An 18,463-nucleotide genomic window follows, 5' to 3' on the forward strand; every position below is an offset into this window, starting at 1 on the left:
TAATGGGCCTGTAATCCTAATATTTTCACTAAAGGTCGAAAGTTGTTCTGACACTGCTGTGGTGATAAAAAAGAGGGGAGTTAATCCCTAATAGAAAACGGAGTGGAACAACATTTTCTACAATTGAAGTAATGTGGCTGAAAGAAATTTGAATACAACTGTTATCAAAACGGTTTGTTCCAAGAAAAACTAATGTTTTTGTCCAAAAACTGAAACAGCTGTTAATATAAATATTACCCATAACTGGTGTGGTTCTTCGATTTGGTTGTCTGTTAGGCACTGTTAAATAAAACGAAACGGTCCTTTCCACTACTGCAGGAATTGTAACACATGCCAGATAGATAAGACTACTTTGGTACGAATCGTCATTTTATACAAATAACGCGACAGAATTCACGAAGTACTGAAATCAAATGCTTACTACTGCAAATAAACAATATTACTTCAGAAAACAGAGAAATAGTCTAACCTCCCTGCAATATCCTCCAGTATCTCTCTACAAGATTGAAAATACAAAGTACGGCTTCCTTCGATAAGTGAAATCTGGATATGAATTCGGAATCGGTATCGCCTCACGTTTTTCATCTTCCACATTCTCATGAACAGTTCAGATTCTCGTCATTTCTGTCTGCAACTGCATGTCTCTATTCCGGCCGTCTTGAAAATTATTACGCGGTTAAGCTCGCTAACCGGCCAAAAATCACCGGTTCAAGTTATCCTGAGTTTATTCTTCTGTCAGGCGTTAGTCCGGATTAGTGCAATGCGTTACTCGAGCTATTCCGGAAACTGAGCTTAAGCGGTTGCTTACCGGAGATTGTACAACCGGTGCTATGCTATAGGCTTTAACTTGCTGAAACCACAGTCTAACAGTGAATCTTTGCTTCATAAATTTCTTGAAGTAAAGTTACTTCTTTACTTTATAAATCACCAAAACAGTGGAACTGATGGGTGGTTAAAACATTTCGTTGGTAACAGGGATCTATCTATATCCAAATCCCGCTCCAGCTACTGCCGGGTGTGGGTGCTGACGAGTCCTCTACATTTGGCTCGGTCCTCCCACCACTTTTCTTCCTCCACTTGCTGCCAGGTCACACCTCTCCTTTCAACAGATATTCTCACTCCCATTTTCCACCGTGTTCTTGGGCGCCCTCAAGGTCTTTTCCCATCCATCTTTAGTTCTTCCATAATTTTGGGGAGTCTCTGCCCATGCATCCACTTAACATGCCCATACCATCTTAATCTCTTTCTTTCAATTTCTTCTCTCATACTTTCTTGTTTGAGGTCCTTTCTGATCTCTACATTCCTTACTCTGTGCATTCTTGTTTTTCCCTTAACTGCTCTGAGAAATTTCATTTCCCCTGTTTGCAGTCTGCTCCAGTCCCTTTCTGTCATTGTCCATGTTTCTCCACCATAGGTGACAATAGGGATGTAACAGGGATACAAATCGATAATGTCAATTTTCTGTGAAAAACACTTTGGCATTGTTACCGCTACATAGCGTACATCTTTGTGTGCAATTTCAACTTCATTGGTGCGTTTAAATCTTTCAAGGGCGCCAAACGTGAAACCTACTATTCGAAAGCGGTGTAGTGATTGAAAATAGGTGTTCTAATAACCTTGCTATAGGTCAATCATGGAAACTGGAGCTTTACTAGTTTATCAGTGCAAAGTTTGCAAATATATAGTAAGTGACAGTAGTTACCTTGTTCCTGGAAATGAGGATCTCATCCTCGTGTCACGTAAGTGAACTTTCGTTGTTTCTCGAACTGTAGATTTTCTTCCGTCGTATTATTGTATATTTGCTCGTGACGTCACTTTCCTATATAGCAGAAGAGTGTAATGACATGTGTAAAGGCCGTATATAAATCTCCTGCATGTTCATTTATTTAATTAGTACTATAGTACTGTAATGTTTTGGGCGATTTCATCTTAATCATAAATGTCAAGAGTGAATGTGTCGTGTCATATCATCACTTCAAAGTTTTCTGAAAAACATATGTTGAAGTCCCACAAGATTTGTTAAAGCCATACAGAGCTCTCAGAATGAGAGTATTTGTAAAAATGTTACGAAGGGAAAGTTATAGAAACATTATATTAGAAGAACCACAAGCGATAGAGATCTGAAATTATTCTTAATGAAAACCTTATTTACAATACTGCCAGACATAATTAACGCATTTTTTCATCTTTAATTTGAAAAAGTAGACTACAGAAATTTTTAACTTTTAGCAAACTTGAAAATTATGTTTTGAAAATATGGACAGTTACAGGATGTTAGGGTAATTCCATGTCAAATCAACACAGTCATTTTACTCACCATTTCAGAGTTTGATAAAACTTGGCATAAAGGTAATAAACAATAGATTAAGAAAAATATCCTAGTTTATTGAAATCCGTCGACCCATTTTGAAAAAACCGGAAATGTCAAGTTTTCAGAAATCACCAAAAAACAGTAAACTGCAATAATTTCAAATTGCTTAGCAACTGTCCTATTTAAGCTAAAATAGTGGTATAGATGTTAATTTCCATTATGTTTTCTATGATATACAACACAATATGGGTTCGAGATGATTTTTTTCTTTTGTTTTTCAATTTAAATTTTTCATTTTTCAGACTGGATGTCATCGCAAAGGTTCAAAAAATTATACATAATGCGTCATATTATTGTTAACTAATTCCCTAAGTGAGAAAGAGGGACTGTCGTGGGTTCACATCCTTATAAAATTTCAAAAATTCACATTTTGCTACAAACGAAACTTTTGTAGGCTTAAAATTTACAGATCTAAGCAGACATACATATACTTTTATTATTAATGTATCTAAGCATACATTCAAATTTTAAGTTAACACACATATACCAAATGCCAGTTGAAAAACCTGATTTAAACAGTCTGTGTCTAAAGATAGAACTTCTTGTTAAATGCTTCTCTTGTTTTTACAGTTTGATCCAGCCACCACTTCTTGTCCCAGACAGCAGAAACATATCCAAGAATGTCTTTTATTGCCCATCTTTCTCGAGATTTTGTAACTGTTTCAACAATGGAGCCCACGGTATGGGGATTACGGAAGTGTCAGATTCCCCCAGTCTGCTTTGTCCCATGACGTCATCTATATGGCAGAAATGGCTATTCTAAGCATCTCCAATATGGCGCCTATGAATTCACTACCCACACACACACACGGTAACAAACAATAACATTCCCTCCAAAAATACAATCAAAGTAACAGGGCACCCGCAGGAAACTGGGGGTTTTAGGGAGTGGACAAGCTAAATATAACAGTAAAAAAGACACCATGATCCCAAAACACACAAGACGTTAAACGAAAACATTACAAAATTTACAGGAATCAGACACTTACCTTGACCTATATAGGTCAACCGCAGCTAACGATACCAAACCACCAACACCTACAGCAAAAACAACGAAAATTGGAGTCACATTTTCCTTGACCACAGCTGACGATACCAAAACTCCAATACCTACATATAAAACAATGAAAATTGGAATTTGTCATTTCCCTTCACCTATATAGGTCAACCATAACTCTTGATATGAAAAAACCACCACCTACAACTATGAAAAACAAAACAAAAACCACAACACCTCAAAAATTCAAAGTCAAACATCCCTATATAAATTAACATACATTCAGTGTACAATAAATACAATAAACATTACAACTTGAGAAAAATAGACCCAAAAAAAATTTACTTACCACCAACAAATGTTGGTACTGCAGAAGGTTGGCCATCCCAAACACACACACACACACACACACACACACACACAGCACCATCAAACACAACCAGAGTACATCTTCCAACTCATAAACTCCATGCCGCCATAATGACACACCACCCTTACGTAGTGGGTCAAAGCAGATGGGTGGAATTGGACGCTTCCATTAACACCATGGTCTCTGAAAAAGCCCTTATCAATATTTTTGACGCACTTGATGCAGTCAGTATAAAAGTATGTAATTTCTGTGTTCCTTTTATGGAAACAGATTGATTAAGGTGCTCTTCCAGAAATCTACCAGTTTCAATGTACTCTTCTTTTGCTTAAAATTCAAAATTTGCAAATGTAATGCTTTTAACTGCCCAATCAAAATGTGGTTGTCATATGGCCTCTGTGGACTTGCTTTTGTGTCTGACATCGCCGCAGGGTCCTTTTCCATGATCAGAGTCAAATAAATGCCATTATGTTTCGGTATCAAAATGTTCTTTGTGGAAGCATAAGTTTACAATTTTTTTTTTTATTCATATACTAAGCTGCACTGCCATCTGAAAAGTAGTATCTGTATATCAGTCTGAAGCCGGCCGCGGTGGTCTCGCGGTTCTAGGCACGCAGTCCGGAACTGTGCGACTGCTACGGTCGCAGGTTCGAATCCTGCCTCAGGCATGGATGTGTGTGATGTCCTTAGGGTAGTTAGGTTTAAGTAGTTCTAAGCTCTAGGGGACTGATGACCACAGCAGTTGAGTCCCATAGTGCTCAGAGCCATTTGAACCATTTTTATCAGTCTGAAATTGGAATATAATAGAGGGAAACATTCCACGTGGGAAAAATATATCTAAAAACAAAGATGATGTAACTTACCGAACGAAAGTTTTAAAAACTGAATTAGCTTTTTTGGAAAATTATGGTATTATGCTCTAGACATTTAGAAATTGACATAACTCATGTGCTCTGTTGTGTTCTCTTCTTTGTAATACACTAAGGAGGGGGGGGGGGGGGGGGGGGAGAGCGGCACTGCGGTATGATCACTTGATCAGTGATAACCTGGGGCCTCATCGTGGACCACAAAAATGTGTAATTCTCAGAGAAGTCACATATAACAACACATTCATCCTCATCCAAGTTTTCCTTGATCCCATTTAGAAAAGAGCTTTGCTGCTTTGTTAGAAACTCATGAAGTATTAGTGTGGTTAGTTTCTCAGAAAATAATTCAGTGAGCTCTGATGAGGTCTTCTGCATGATTTCTAAGTTGCTTATGTCTACTGAAACCCAAGGGTTGAGAAGTATTTTCAACCAAATTACCATTAAATGCACTTTATAGTGTTCTTTTTATTGGGTAACTTCAGGGGCAACAACGGCAGTTTCCTATAATGCAGTGGTATGATGTTGGGTTGCACAGCACTTTTGCCAAACAGTGTTTGTAACAGGTCAATTCTCCAATGGTTAAGATATCAAGTTTAGTGTTTTCGATCATTAGTTTGACATTTTGATGTGTAGTGCAAACACATACTGAGTGTGTTCCCCTATGACCAGTTAAAATGTAGTGTTTGGGGTGCAGTTCTGCAAATTTACAAAACCCAGTCTTCATAGTGGAAAATTTAGCTTTGAAACTGTTGAATGCTTCTTTTAAATTGCACAAAACAGTCCTTTAGGTATTACAGTCTTTCTTCCTTGCCATTATCCTACTTATTTCATTATTTTCATAAAAATAATTGCACACTATTTGCACAACCTCTTGTAACAAATTCCTTCCCAGTTTTTGCTCAGGACTTTCTAATATACTTCTTTCCTTCAAAAAGCCTTTCTGCATAGTGCACCCTGGTTGGGAGCATTGAGTTCATGCATTATCTTCCTAATACTAAAAGATTCAGGCAAACATGTTTGTAGCATTACTTTCTTTTTCCTACTACTTGAAGGAAAACTACCTTTCAGGTTACATATTACAGACTGTTCCAGTGACTCACATTCATTCTCTGAGGAATCTGTACATTAGCAAATAATTGTTTTTTAAGGGCTAACTCAATGGTTTTCAGTGGAATACTGTTTCATCCGAAGTTTTGTACTATGTACAGGGGACACTTCTAATTGCTGAAGAAACATGTATTTAGTGTCTCAAGAATAGCTGAAGGTGGAGGAACAAAGCTTGTTTCCTCATCATCTGAAGATTTTTCTACAATCATTATTTTCTTGAATATTTTTCAGTGAGCAGTCTGCTTCGTACAATTAGCACACATTTTTGATACCTTTGGGGTATTAGGAAACATATCACATATCCCATTCAGGCACATTTCTTAGTCTCTTTGTTTTTCAGTGAATGATTTTATTATTAAGTCAGTGTGAAGACTTAAAGGTTTGAAGCAACTGAACTACAACAGCTCCAGATTCACAGTTACAGATGGCTTGACCTTGAACTGGCATAGTGAAACCTGGGCAGCTACAATAATAGCAGTTAGCTATTTAAGATTGTTGGAATCAGTAGTGGGAATTTCTATCCCAGTTTGTTCTTTTTACACATAGTAATCAAATCTTAATAATTACAGTTACAGGTTACAATTGTATTAAAAAAATTTGTTTTAGTACTTTCAATAAAATAATCATTCATCAGTCACTAGTGACATTGTAAACATATTACAAATAAATTTATGAAAAATTTTACTGTGTGCTGTATGGCATAGGAAACCTCATGGAAAATGCTGCAAAATGATACGTCTCCAACCATTTCTGCTTAATTAGGAGAGTTCTATTGTGTTTTTACTTTTACTTTTATATGTTAAGCATCCATTAATCATATATTTGATATGGGATATAGCCTACTTTTTACATTAGTACAGAATTTTAAATACATGTTACATAACAGTAACATTGATTCAAATACATAAGTAATTTAAGCACATGATACAGTACAGTAAATCATTGAAATAAAATATATTAATATAATAGTACCACCTAATATATAGTACAATAGGTGAAAAAGCTGTTTCAGATACATAATACAAAAAAGAAAATAATTTAAATTATGTCAATAGACATTCATTTGCCGAAGGAAATGATTTACATTTATGTTAACAGATATTCATTTACAGTATAATAGCACCTGTTTTTTTTATATGTTTTCAAAGTCACTTTGAATTTTTGAGTTTCTTTTATTTCCTTGATGTGGCGAGGAAGTTTATTGTTAAATTTTTTTCCGGTACCCAGTAGTCCATTTTGTCTTAGAGTTGTTTTGATGTTCAGTGTGGAAGTCTGATTTTTGCCTGGCGTCATGTGCATGGACTGCTTGATTTGTGCATGCTAAGTGGTTTTTAGTTTCTGAAATTTTCTTAAGGTATGTAATTATCTCAAGAATGTACATGCATGGTTGTGGTAGTATCTAGAGTGTTTTAAAAAGGGGTTTGCAAGAATTTCTCGGTGGGGTATTGTCAGTTGTCCGAATGATCCTCTTCTGTGCTATGAAACAGCTTTGGCTTATTGGCAAATTTTCCCCCAAAAATTATCCCACATAGCAACAGTAATTCTGCTTGAGCGTAACACACATTTTTTAGTGTTTCTTTTGTTGTACACCTAACAAGTATATTATGCTATTACATATTGTGCTAAGCTTCTTGCAGATGTATTTAATGTGTGCCCCACTTCATGCTGTCCTTAATCCGTAATCCTAGAAATGCAACATCATATTGGATGCAAGCAGCAATCAGGAGAGGTTGGGGAACTGTTAAGTTCTGCTGCATGTTGTGCCACTGGGCGTCAGCTTTGCCCAGTTTGCTGATGGCTGTTCATCCTGGTGTACAGCTGGTTGGTGGTGATACGTGTATCAAAAGCTGGGCAATGATTGCAGTTGAGCTGGTATGTGATAGGGCTGCTTTCACAGGAGGCCCAGCCTTTGATACGGTAGGATAAATCTGTGAGAGGACTGGAATAGGTAGTGTTGGGTGGGTGGCTTGGGCAGGTTTTGCGCCCTGGTCTTCCATGGGGGTATGATCCTGGTGGCAAGGGGTTGGGATCGGGAGTGGCATACGACTGGACTAGGATACTGTGGAGCTTGGGTGGATAACAGAACACCACTTTAGGAGGAGTGGGAAGTATCTCGGGCAGGGCACAATGATAGGTAATCAAAGCCCTGGCGAAGGATGTGGTTTAGTTGTTCCAGTCTGGGGTGGTACGGGTGACGAAGAGGACACTCCTCTGTGGCTAAATTTTGTGGAGGTGGTGGGTGGATTGGGGTTGTGAGGGGAAATAGTACGGGAAATCTGTTTGCGGACTTGGTTTGTGGGGTAGTTCCTGTCTGTGAAGACCTTTGTGACACCCTCGGCACACTGAGTACTCGCCACCAAGCTGTGGCAAGAGAAAAGTAGACCACCCTCTGCACAGCCTGCACCTGAACATAACACACTGTGTTTCAATGGCTGCCTCACTACCGGAGCCATCTGGATCTTTCCCTCCACCACCAGCTTTCCTGAACTGTGCAGATGGGAGTTACCATTACAGAACATTCTCCACTCCCGTAACTATCCCGGGCTCAGTCTACTGCACTACACCCTCCACCCAACAGTTTCCATCCCCTGTGTGCTGTCATCTTCTCCCTATTCTCATCTCCCACCATGTTTATTTGCAGCCCTGTGCCAATGCATCCGCCCGTCTCTCCCCACTTTTTTTTCCCCATCTCCCTGCCCCACAACCTCCTGGCAATGCGCCTGTTGGCAGTCTAGTCCCTGCACACTCAATCAGACAGCATTCGTCTCTGTCCCCACCTGTACACTACTATTGCTTCCCATTCCCCACTCTCTCCAGATAGCTGCTTGCATCCCATATGATGATGCATTTTGACCCGAGATACTGGAGTTGGCTGTTTTCTGTGCGCGCGCGCGTTCGTCTCTCTCTCTCTCTCTCTCTCTCTCTCTCTCTCTCTCTCTCTCTCTCTACTGACGGAGGCTGTGGTCGAAAGCTGTGTGTCAGCATCTTTTAATCGTGCCCATCTGCAACTTGATGTGTCTTTTTTACAATAAGTTGCAATCTATCTTTTCCTACGTTGATATTTATCATTGGCCTAGAATCATCTGGTGATTCCCAAAAACAGTGATCTTTTGCTGGTTATCTGACCACATTGAGATGCAGGGAAACGACTTGGCCAAGAAGCATGTTGTCCATCAATGTCCCATCCTGTTGCATGCTGTCACCTCATTTTTTGGCACGCACATCATATATCAGTGGGAGACTCAATGGTTGAAGGTGACAAGAAACAAACTGTGGTTACTCAAATTGACCACACAGGCATGGCAGACTTCATGTCAGCCTCACTGCTGGAAGGACATTCTGCTTACCAGACTGCGCATCGGACATAGTCCTTTAATGCATGGTTTCCTTCTCTAGTGGGAGGATCCACCACTCTGTGAGGTTTGTCGTGTGCCACTTTTGGTTCAGCATATTTTGGCAAGATGTATTGTATATACTGATATAAGGGCAGCCCTTGGTCTGGATAGAGATCTGCCCACCATACTTGCCTATACTGTTTCCAGTGTTACAAAGGTGTTGAGATTTTGTGAACTGTCAGGCCGCATCCCTAGATTGGTGGGGAAGGGAGGCAGACTTTATTGCATTATAAACTGCTCCGCGTGTGGGGACAGCTTTTGTTCACCCATAAGATTGGCATGCTGGCTTTTTGTTGGGGCACTGTTGACTGTGATGTTGATCATCCGTCACCTAAAATAATAATAATAATCTACAACTGTCCATAACTGTGAAATTGTTCCTGGTACAGGGTTTTGTGCACTAACTTCCCTCTCAATTACATCTTGTAAATGTTTGCTGGGATTCATGTCGGATGATCTGGGTGGTCAAACCATTCACTCCAAATGTCCAGGATGTTCGTCAAAACAATAATGAACAATTGTGATAAAACATCTTTGTTGGGATCACGAATCCATGAATGGCTGCAAATGGTCTGCATGTAGCTGAACACAACTAGAGGACCCAGTCCATTCCATGTAAACGTAGCCCTCACCAATATAGAGCCGTCACCAGTTTGCACAGTGCCTTGTTGACAGCTTTCATCCTTGGCTTCATGGGGTCTGTGCCACGTTCAAACTCTACCATCAGTTCTTAGCGACTGAAATTGAGACTTGTCTAACCAGATCTCAGTTTCCCAGTCATCTGGGGTCCAACCAGTATGGTTACAAGCCAATGATAGGTGCAGCAGGTGATGTCGTGCTTTTAGCAGACACTTGTCTGTTGTCTGGTGCCATAGCTCATTAACGCCAAACGTCACACTGTCCTAATGGATACGTTTCACTATTAAAGCAATTTTGAAAAATAGTGAAGCTCACATTATACTCAACATGTACTGAGAGTTAGCCTAAACTAGAGACTGATACTAGTTTCATGTTTGAGGAAACAGGCAAGTGTTTTGTGGATGGTGGCGTAAATGATGTGAGATGGGAATTGACCCTGTCTCCATTCTGGAGAACTACCATTCTGTATCACTGAATTTGTTCTTAGTCAGAATTCTAAAGGATGTTTAAGCTCAGGCGTATTGTGTAGAAAGCAAGTCACATGAAATTGAACTAAGTTATTCACACGAGTCATAGATGGAGATTCTAGTAAGAAATTACACACGCGAGACAGATAAGCACTTAAATTTACTTGCAATTTGGTTGCACAAAATGACGGAAAAGTTGTGGTTTGATACAGTAATGTAGTACCCTCTGCCTTAATGAGTGAATGGGTAGTGTATTTCCTTATTCAGTTTTCTGTTGAGACTTTTTCGGTTTCGGGATGTACTGTTTTGTGTTTTTTACCATTCATTCATTTCTGTTTTCTGTCAGCCTTTTCAAAAAAAAAGTAGCTGCGATATCTTTGTCATTTTCTTTTTAAACATCTTGTGTTGTGCACGGATTGTCCCAGGAAGGGCATACAAGTAGGTGGCTTAGTTCTTCTTCAGCCCCGCAGTCACAAGAGGTGTCTGCACTCACTGGAAGGATTCCCCATTTCTTCAGGTTGGTCTTGCATTGGGGGACACCCACTCTTAGGCGGTTGAGGGACCTCCATACAGGATATTGTAGGTTTGCGCCAGGAGCTAGTTCTTCTCTTGGTGATAGGTCTGCAGGCAGTGAGCTCTTACATGTTGCAAGATGAATTGCCTCTGGTGCTTCCTCCAGTGGCGCAATCCTAGCAAGGAAACTCTTGCGGGATTTAAGGTGGGATCTTGCTGGCTGATGACCATACAGAGGCTGTTGGCGGACATTCTCCTGCTTTGTTCTCTCATGCAGCAGTGCTCTCCCCCCCCCCCCCCCCCCCCCCCCCCCCCGGATGTTGGGTGGGACTATTCCAACAATTGGATACAATTTCTGCTCTAGTGTTGGCTTCGTTCGAGCATCCTGAGATGATCCTTGCAGTATCATTGACCACAATATCGACGTGCTTAGCATGAGCTGAAGGATTCCACACTGGAGCAGCATACTCAGTGGCTGATACACAAAGTGCAAGTGCAGAAGTCCTTAGGAGATGCGGGTTGGCTCCCCAGCTGCTGCCAATCAGCTTCTTAAGTATCCCATTGCAGTCAATGACTTTCTGTTTCACATTTAGATATTGCTGCCTATACGTTAGAGCCCTGTCCAGTGTGACACCTAGTTAGACTCGGGTTGGGAAATGTTTCAGTTGCTCTCCTCACCATGCGATGTCCAGCTTTTTTTGTGCTTCCCTGTTTCGTAAGTGGAAGGCGTTCACTCGAGGTTTACTGGGATTGAGCTTCAGGTGGTTGGCATCATAGTACTCGGAGAGTTCATCCATTGCTATATACAGTTTTTGCTCTACTTTAAAGGTTGGCCCATGAACAGCTACTGCTGTGTCATCGGCATAGGTGAAGAGCCTAGTACTTGCTGGTACTGGCTGATCATGTGTGTAAATATTGTACAGTGCTGGGGCAAGCATACTGCTTTGGGGGAGACCGTTCTTCTGCGTTCGCCATCTACTCTTCTTACCCTATAATGTTACTTGGAATCTTCTGTTGTGAAGGAAGGTGGTAATAAGGAATGATAGTTGGTAGTCCTTAGTAAGATCATACACTTTCTTTAACAGTTTCCTATGATTCATAGTGTTGTATGCAGCAGTTAGATAAACAAAAGTGACTCCAGTCATCTCACCACGCTCAAAACTGTCCTTGATGTGCTGGGCTAGATTCAGGATCTGACTACAGCATGATTTGCCAGCATGAAAGACTGCTTGTTGTGGGATAAACTTCACTTCAAGGGTGGCACTGATTCAGTAAAGTACCAGCTGTTCTAATATCTTGAAGGTGTGGCATAAAAGGGAGACGATCGAAATTTTTTTGGATCATTTGGTTCCTCCTCAGGCCTAAGTATTGCAGTGACTTCTGCCACATTTTGTGGACGTGTAGCTTGGCGACACATGTGAGGTGGAGGACTTATGTCCAAAATGCAGTCAGGGTAAGTCTTTATACAAACGGCATCCTCTGCCCAGTCACAGGCATTACTCGCTTGTGACAAACTGGGGGATGTTCCTGTTACCATTACGCCTCATAAGAGCTTGAATATGGTCCAGGGCATTATATACCACAGGGGCCTTCTTTTGCAGTCTGACAACGAGCTGCGCGCCAACGTAGAGCGACGAGGAATTCATTTTGTCCAGCACGTCCATCGAGGTCCGAGGGATAATCAGTTTGCCACCGGTGCCTTAATCTTGGCCTTCAAGGGTGACAACTTACCTGAGAAGGTCAAGGTGATGGTCTACCGCTGTGATGTTAAGCCATGTATCCCTCCCCGAGTGTGGTGCTTTAAGTGCTGGAAGTTTGGCCGCATGTCTTCCCACTGTATTTCCAGCATTACATGTTGAGACTGTGGATGTCCGTCCCATCCCAATACTCCATGTGCCCCGCTTCCCATCTGTGTCAATTGTGGAGAGCATCATTCACCTTGCTAGCCAGAATGCAGGATTTTACAGAAAGGGAAGAAAATCATGGAACATAAATAAGACCCTGGACCGACTGACCTACACTGATGCTAAGACGAAATTTGTGTGCCTACATCCTGTAGCTATGACCACCTCTTACGACGCCGCTACGAGAACAGTTGTCGCTCCATCAGTTCCTTGCATTCCTGTCACCTCTCAGAACCAGAAGACTACACCTGCCCCCTTTGTGGTGGGGGGCATTTGCCTCCCTTTTGCTCACGCACCATCTATTTCGGGAACAACACCCCCCTCCCGGCCATTGGGGATATCAGTCCCCACTTCTGAGCCAGAGAAGCATGTCTTCTTCGGCTCCTTTTGCTAGGAAGGGGTCCCTTGGGTCACTTCCTTCCCAGTTTTCTGCTAGTGAGAAAGATGACACCCGCCAGTGGCTGAAGCAACCACAAGAGGTTGGTCGTAGGGCTTCACGGTCCTCCTCAGTCCCTGAGATGGCATCAGTGAAGCCCTCCTAGCCAGACAAACCTAAGGAGCAGCGAGAGAAACCTAGAAAGAAAAAGATCCCCAAGAGCCAAGGCTCTGCAGTGGCACCCACACCACCACTACCTTCAAGCTCTGTGTCTGAGGATGAGGTGGAGATTCTGGTGTCCGCTGAGGACCTAGATCTCGCCAGACCCTTAGACACAATGGATATAGCCTGTTCAGGAAATGAGTCAGTGGCAGCAGGTGATCCTGAGGCATAGGCTGCCTCATTGAGTGTTTCATGCCTTCCCAGTCTCACTATCATGTCATCCTCCAGTGGAATTGCAGCAGGTTTTGCCACCACCTGGCTGAGCTACAGCAACTGTTAGCTTTACACCTGCTTTGTGCATTGCCCTCCAGGAAACCTGGTTCTCGGCAATGCAGAGCCCTGCACTTCGCGGCTACAGGGGATATTACAAGAACCGTAGTGAATATATTAGTGTGTCAGGTGGAGTTTGCGTTTATGTCCTGAACTCTGTACGTAGTGAACCTGTGCCACATCAAACTCATCTTGAAGCTGTGGCTGTCAGGATACAGATGACACAGGAAATAACTGTCTGCAACATGTATATCCCTCCAGATGGTTCGGTCCCCTTTCATGGACTGGCTGCACTTATTGGTCAACTCCCTAAACCATTCTTACTTTTGGGACATTTTTAATGCCCATAACCCCTTGTGGGGTAGCACATTGCTTACTGGCCATGACAGAGATGCCGAAAATTTATTTTCCCAACTTGACCCCTCTCTCTTAAATACTGGGGCTGCCACACATTTCACTATGGCTCATGGTAGTTATTTGGCCATTGATTTGTCAGTTTGCAGCACTGTACTTCTCTCATCTATCCACTGGAGAGCCCACGATGGCTTGTGTGGCAGTGACCACTTCCCCAACTTCCTGTCACTCCTCCGGCTTCATGCCCACAGACACTTACCCAGATGGGCTTTAAACAATGCAGACTGGGTAGCTTTCACTTCTGCTTTCACTGTTGAATCTTTCCCCATGTGCGCTATCGATGTTGTGATTGAGCAGGTCACTACAACGATAATTTCTGTGGCAGAAAAAGTGATCCCTCATCCTCTAGGGTGCCCCCGAGGAAAGGCAGTTCCTTGGTGGTCACCAGAAGGTGCTGAGACTATTAGTGTCAGCAAGCTCCACAGAAACATAAGTGGCACCCTTCGCCAGAGCACCTAATGGCCCGTAAGCGGCTTCATGTACACGTTCGCCTGCTTATGACGACGGAAACAGGAGTGCTGGAAGAGGTAAGTGTCGACCATTGGATGCCATACGTTACCTTCCCAAGTCTGGACGAAGATCACACGTCTTTTTGGGTACCAGACCCCAACAGGTGTCCCCGCCATTAACATCAATGGCATGCTCTCTACTGACGCAAATGCGATTGCGGAGCAGTTTGCTGAGCAGTTTGCTGAGCACTATGCTCGAGCATCTGCGCCAGAGAACTACCCCACAGACTTTCGCACCCTCAAACGGCAGACGGATAAGAAAGTCCCTTTCATTCACTACATGCCACAGTGGACCCTATAATGCCCCATTTACAGAGTGGGAGATCCTTAGCATCCTTGCACATTGCTCCGACACAGCTCCTGGGCCAGATCAGATCCGCAGTCAGATGATTAAAAATCTCTCTCGTCTGACTACCAGCGATATCACCTAGTCATCTTCAACCGGATCTGGTGCAATGATGTCTTTCCATTGCAGTGATGGGAGAGCACCATCATTCTGGTGCTAAAACGCAGAAAAAATCCGCTTGATGCGAATAGCTATCAGCCCATCATCCTCACCAACGTTCTCTCTAAGCTGCTGGAACATATGGTATGTCGGCAGTTGGGTTGGGTTGTGGAGTCACATGGCCTACTGGCTCCATGTCAGGGTGACTTCTGCCAGGGTCGCTCTACCACTGATAATCTTGTGTCCCTTGAGTCTGCCATCCAAACAGCCTTTTCCAGACACGAGCACCTAGTTGCTGTCTTTTTTGATTTACGTAAAGCATATGGCACGACGTGGTGACATCATATCCTTAACACATTGAGGAGTGGGGTCTCGGGGGCTCACTCCTGATTTATAACCAAAACATCCTGTCGCTCTGTACTTTCTGTGTCCAAGTTGGTGCCTCCTATTGTTCCCCCTGTATTCAGGTGAATGGCATTCCGCAGGCCTCCATATTGAGTGCATCTCTGTTTTTAATGGCCATTAACGGCCTAGCAGCAGCTCTAGGACTGTCGGTCTCACCCTGTCTGTATGCAGATGACTTCTGCATTTCGTATTGCTCTTCCAGTACTGGTGTTGCTGAGCGGCATCTACAGGGAGCCATTCACAAGCACTCTTTAGCCGCGAAGTCATGTGTCGTGCGCTTCTGTCGGCATCGTACCATTATTCCGGAACCTGAACTTTATCTTAATGATGATCCATTCACTGTAGTGGAGACATATCAATTCTTAGGACTGCTTTTCAATTCCTGATTGAGTTGGCTACTTCACCTTCGTCAGCTTAAGCGGGAGTGCTGGCAGCAATGCTGTACGCTTCCTAAGCAACACCAACTGGGGGCAGATCGCTCTACGCTGCTGTGCTGCAGCTCTACAGAGCCCTTGTCCACTCCTGTTTTGACTATGGGAGTCTGGTTTACAGTTTGGCGGCACCCTGAGCGTTGCAACAGGAGCTTTTAGAACGAGTCAGGTGACCAGTGTCCTATTGGAGACTGGAGTCCCTTCATTGCAGATCTGACCTGGACAACTGCTCTCCAGTTATGTTGCCTACATTCATCGTTCTGTGCATCGAAATTATGGTCTCCTTTTCCCAACCATGGCGGCTCATTGGCGGCCCAGGTCAGGGCTTCCAATTGCAGTTCGTGTCAGATCCCTTCTTTCCGAACTGGAGTCCTTCCATTTTCCACCTCTACTTGAGGTCCATTCACGTACACCTCCATGGTGTACACCTCGGCCGAAGCTTCATCTGGACCTTTTGCATGGCCCTAAGGACTCTGTTAACCCTGCCGCTCTCTGCTGTCACTTCCTCTCGATTCTTGATGTGTTCCGGGGCTCTGAAGTTGTTTACACTGATAGTTCGATGGCTGATGGTAATGTTGGCTTTGCCTACGTCCACGGAGGCCATATTGAACAGCATTCCTTGCCAGCTGGCTTCGGTGTATTCAATGCAGAGCTTGTGGCCATATCTTGTGCACTTCAGTATGTGTGTTTCTGTTCTGGTGAGTTGTTTCTTCTATGTTCTGACTCTCTGAGCAGCTTACAAGCTATTAACCAGTGCTACCCTCACCATCCTTTGGTAGTGAAGATCCAGGAGTCCATCTCTGCCCTGGAACAGTCCAGTTGTTCAGTTGGTGGCTGCGTGGTCCCCAGGACACGTTGGAATCCCATGCAACGAACTTACTGACAGGCTGGCGAAACAGGCTATGTGGAAACCGCTCCTGGAGATGGGCATCCCTGAAACTGACATGCGTTCTGTATTATGCTGCTAGGTTTTCCGACTTTGGAAGACTGAGTGGAATAACAGTATGCACAACAAACTGTGTGTCATTAAGGAGACTGCGAATGTGTGGAAGTCTTCCCTGCTGGCTTCTCTCAGGGAATCAGTTGTCCTTTGTTGGATCTGCATTGGCCATACGTGGCTCACACATGGTTACCTCCTCCGTCATGAGGACCCACGTCAGTGTCACTCTGGCTCCCAGATGACAGTCGTCCACCTCTTGCTGGACTGCCCACTTTCCGCCGCTCTGCGGTGGATTTCTAACTTTCCAGCACTCTTCCTTTGGTGTTGGGTGACAGTGCCTCAACAGCAGCTTTAGTTTTACATTTTATTCATGAGGGTGGGTTTTATCATTTGATCTGAGTCTTAACGCATGTCCTTTGTCCCCCTGTGTCCTTCACCCTAGGGCCTTTAGAGTGGAGGTTTTAATGTGTTGCAGATTGGATGGCTTCTCCTTTTTTATTCTCATGATCAGCCAGCCGTGGTAATCTGCTTTCATGTTTTTAATCTGTTCTCCCTGTTTCTTGCATATCTCTGGTTTTCTTGTCATGTGTTGTCCATTGTAGTGTTTGTCCTTCTGTTGTTCTTCTGGTTCTTCCTTTCTCCTGTTATTGTTCCGTACGTCTTCTTTGTTTTCTTCTTTCCCTTGGCTAATCGTCCTACTGGGAACGAGGGACTGTCGACCTCGCAGTTTAGTCCTTCCCTCCCCTCTCCCCCACCCCCTTTAAACCAACCAATCTCGGGACATCCCAGACTGTGGCCATGTTTTTTGATTGGAGAAGGCCTAAGACACCTGCTGGAGAACTGGTGTCCTCTGTACTCTTTACATGTGGGGTTTTTGTAGCCGCCTGCCGTGTTTCCTTCAGGCAAAAGATCGAGTTTTCCGGGTGCATGTGAGTTCTGCCTTGTCGGACACCTTTATCCAGGGAAATGGTGTGCCTCAGGGTTCCATCCTGAGTGTTGTTCTCTATCGCCACTAACCCTATCATGACCTGTCTCCCACTGGGCATCTCTGGCTCCCTTTTTGTTGACGATTTTGCTATCTATTGCAGTTCTCAACTGACCTGTCTCACTGAGCGGCGTCTTCAGCAAGTCTTGATCGTCTTCACGCCTGGAGCATCGACAATGGCTTTCACTTTTCCACTGACAAAACTGCCTGTATGAATTTTTGGTGACGCAAGTGGTTTCTCCCACCATCTTTACATCTTGGGCCTGTTGCTCTTCCGTTCGTTGAAAACTATGAAATTCCTTGAGCTCATGCTCAATAGGAAACACTCTTGGTCCTCCCGTGTATCTTACTGGCATCCCACTGTAGGTGGTTCCTCAATGTCCTATGTATCCTCAATGGTACTTCCTGGGGTGCCGATCACACAACCCTCCTCTTTTTGTACCGGTCCATTGTCCCTTTGAAACTTGACTATGGGTGCTTTGTTTAAGTGTCTGCATGCCCATCCCTCTTACGCTGTCTCAACACTATCCATCATCGTGGCATTCCTGTGGCCACGGGTGCCTTTTGCACCAGCCTGGTTGAGAGTCTGTATGCTGAAGCTGCTGAACTATCCCTGTCCTACTGCGATGACTTCCTCCTCAGCAGGTATGCATGCCGTTTGTGTGCTTTGCTTGGCCATACATGCTATACCTCCTTTTTAGATGATTCCTTTGATCGTCAGTAAGGGGCTCGTCCATCTTCTCTGTTACGCCCTGGAGTTCTCTTTCGGCAATTACTACGGCGGCTTAACTTCACACTACCTGCACCCTTCCCAGTTGGTGCGAACCCTTCACCACCTTG

The 18,463-nt window shown here is 43.5% G+C and overlaps 1 protein-coding gene across 2 annotated transcripts in view; it reads left to right on the forward strand.

The window, feature by feature from the left end:
- Nucleotides 1–1,419: 1,419 nt before the first annotated feature.
- LOC126277922 (uncharacterized) overlaps nt 1,420–18,463 on the forward strand; it is a 66,779-nt gene continuing 49,735 nt past the window's right edge. The window contains exon 1 of one of the 2 annotated variants that reach the window (XM_049977492.1): nt 1,420–1,739. In XM_049977492.1, coding sequence (XP_049833449.1) covers nt 1,634–1,739 — 106 coding nt within the window. In that variant the 5' untranslated portion in view covers nt 1,420–1,633. The remainder of the gene's footprint in view (nt 1,740–18,463) is intronic. The other variant, XM_049977493.1, reaches the window with a different exon arrangement.

This window comes from Schistocerca gregaria, chromosome 6, assembly GCF_023897955.1.
Source record: "Schistocerca gregaria isolate iqSchGreg1 chromosome 6, iqSchGreg1.2, whole genome shotgun sequence".
In the NCBI taxonomy this organism is placed as follows: Eukaryota; Metazoa; Arthropoda; class Insecta; order Orthoptera; family Acrididae; genus Schistocerca; species Schistocerca gregaria.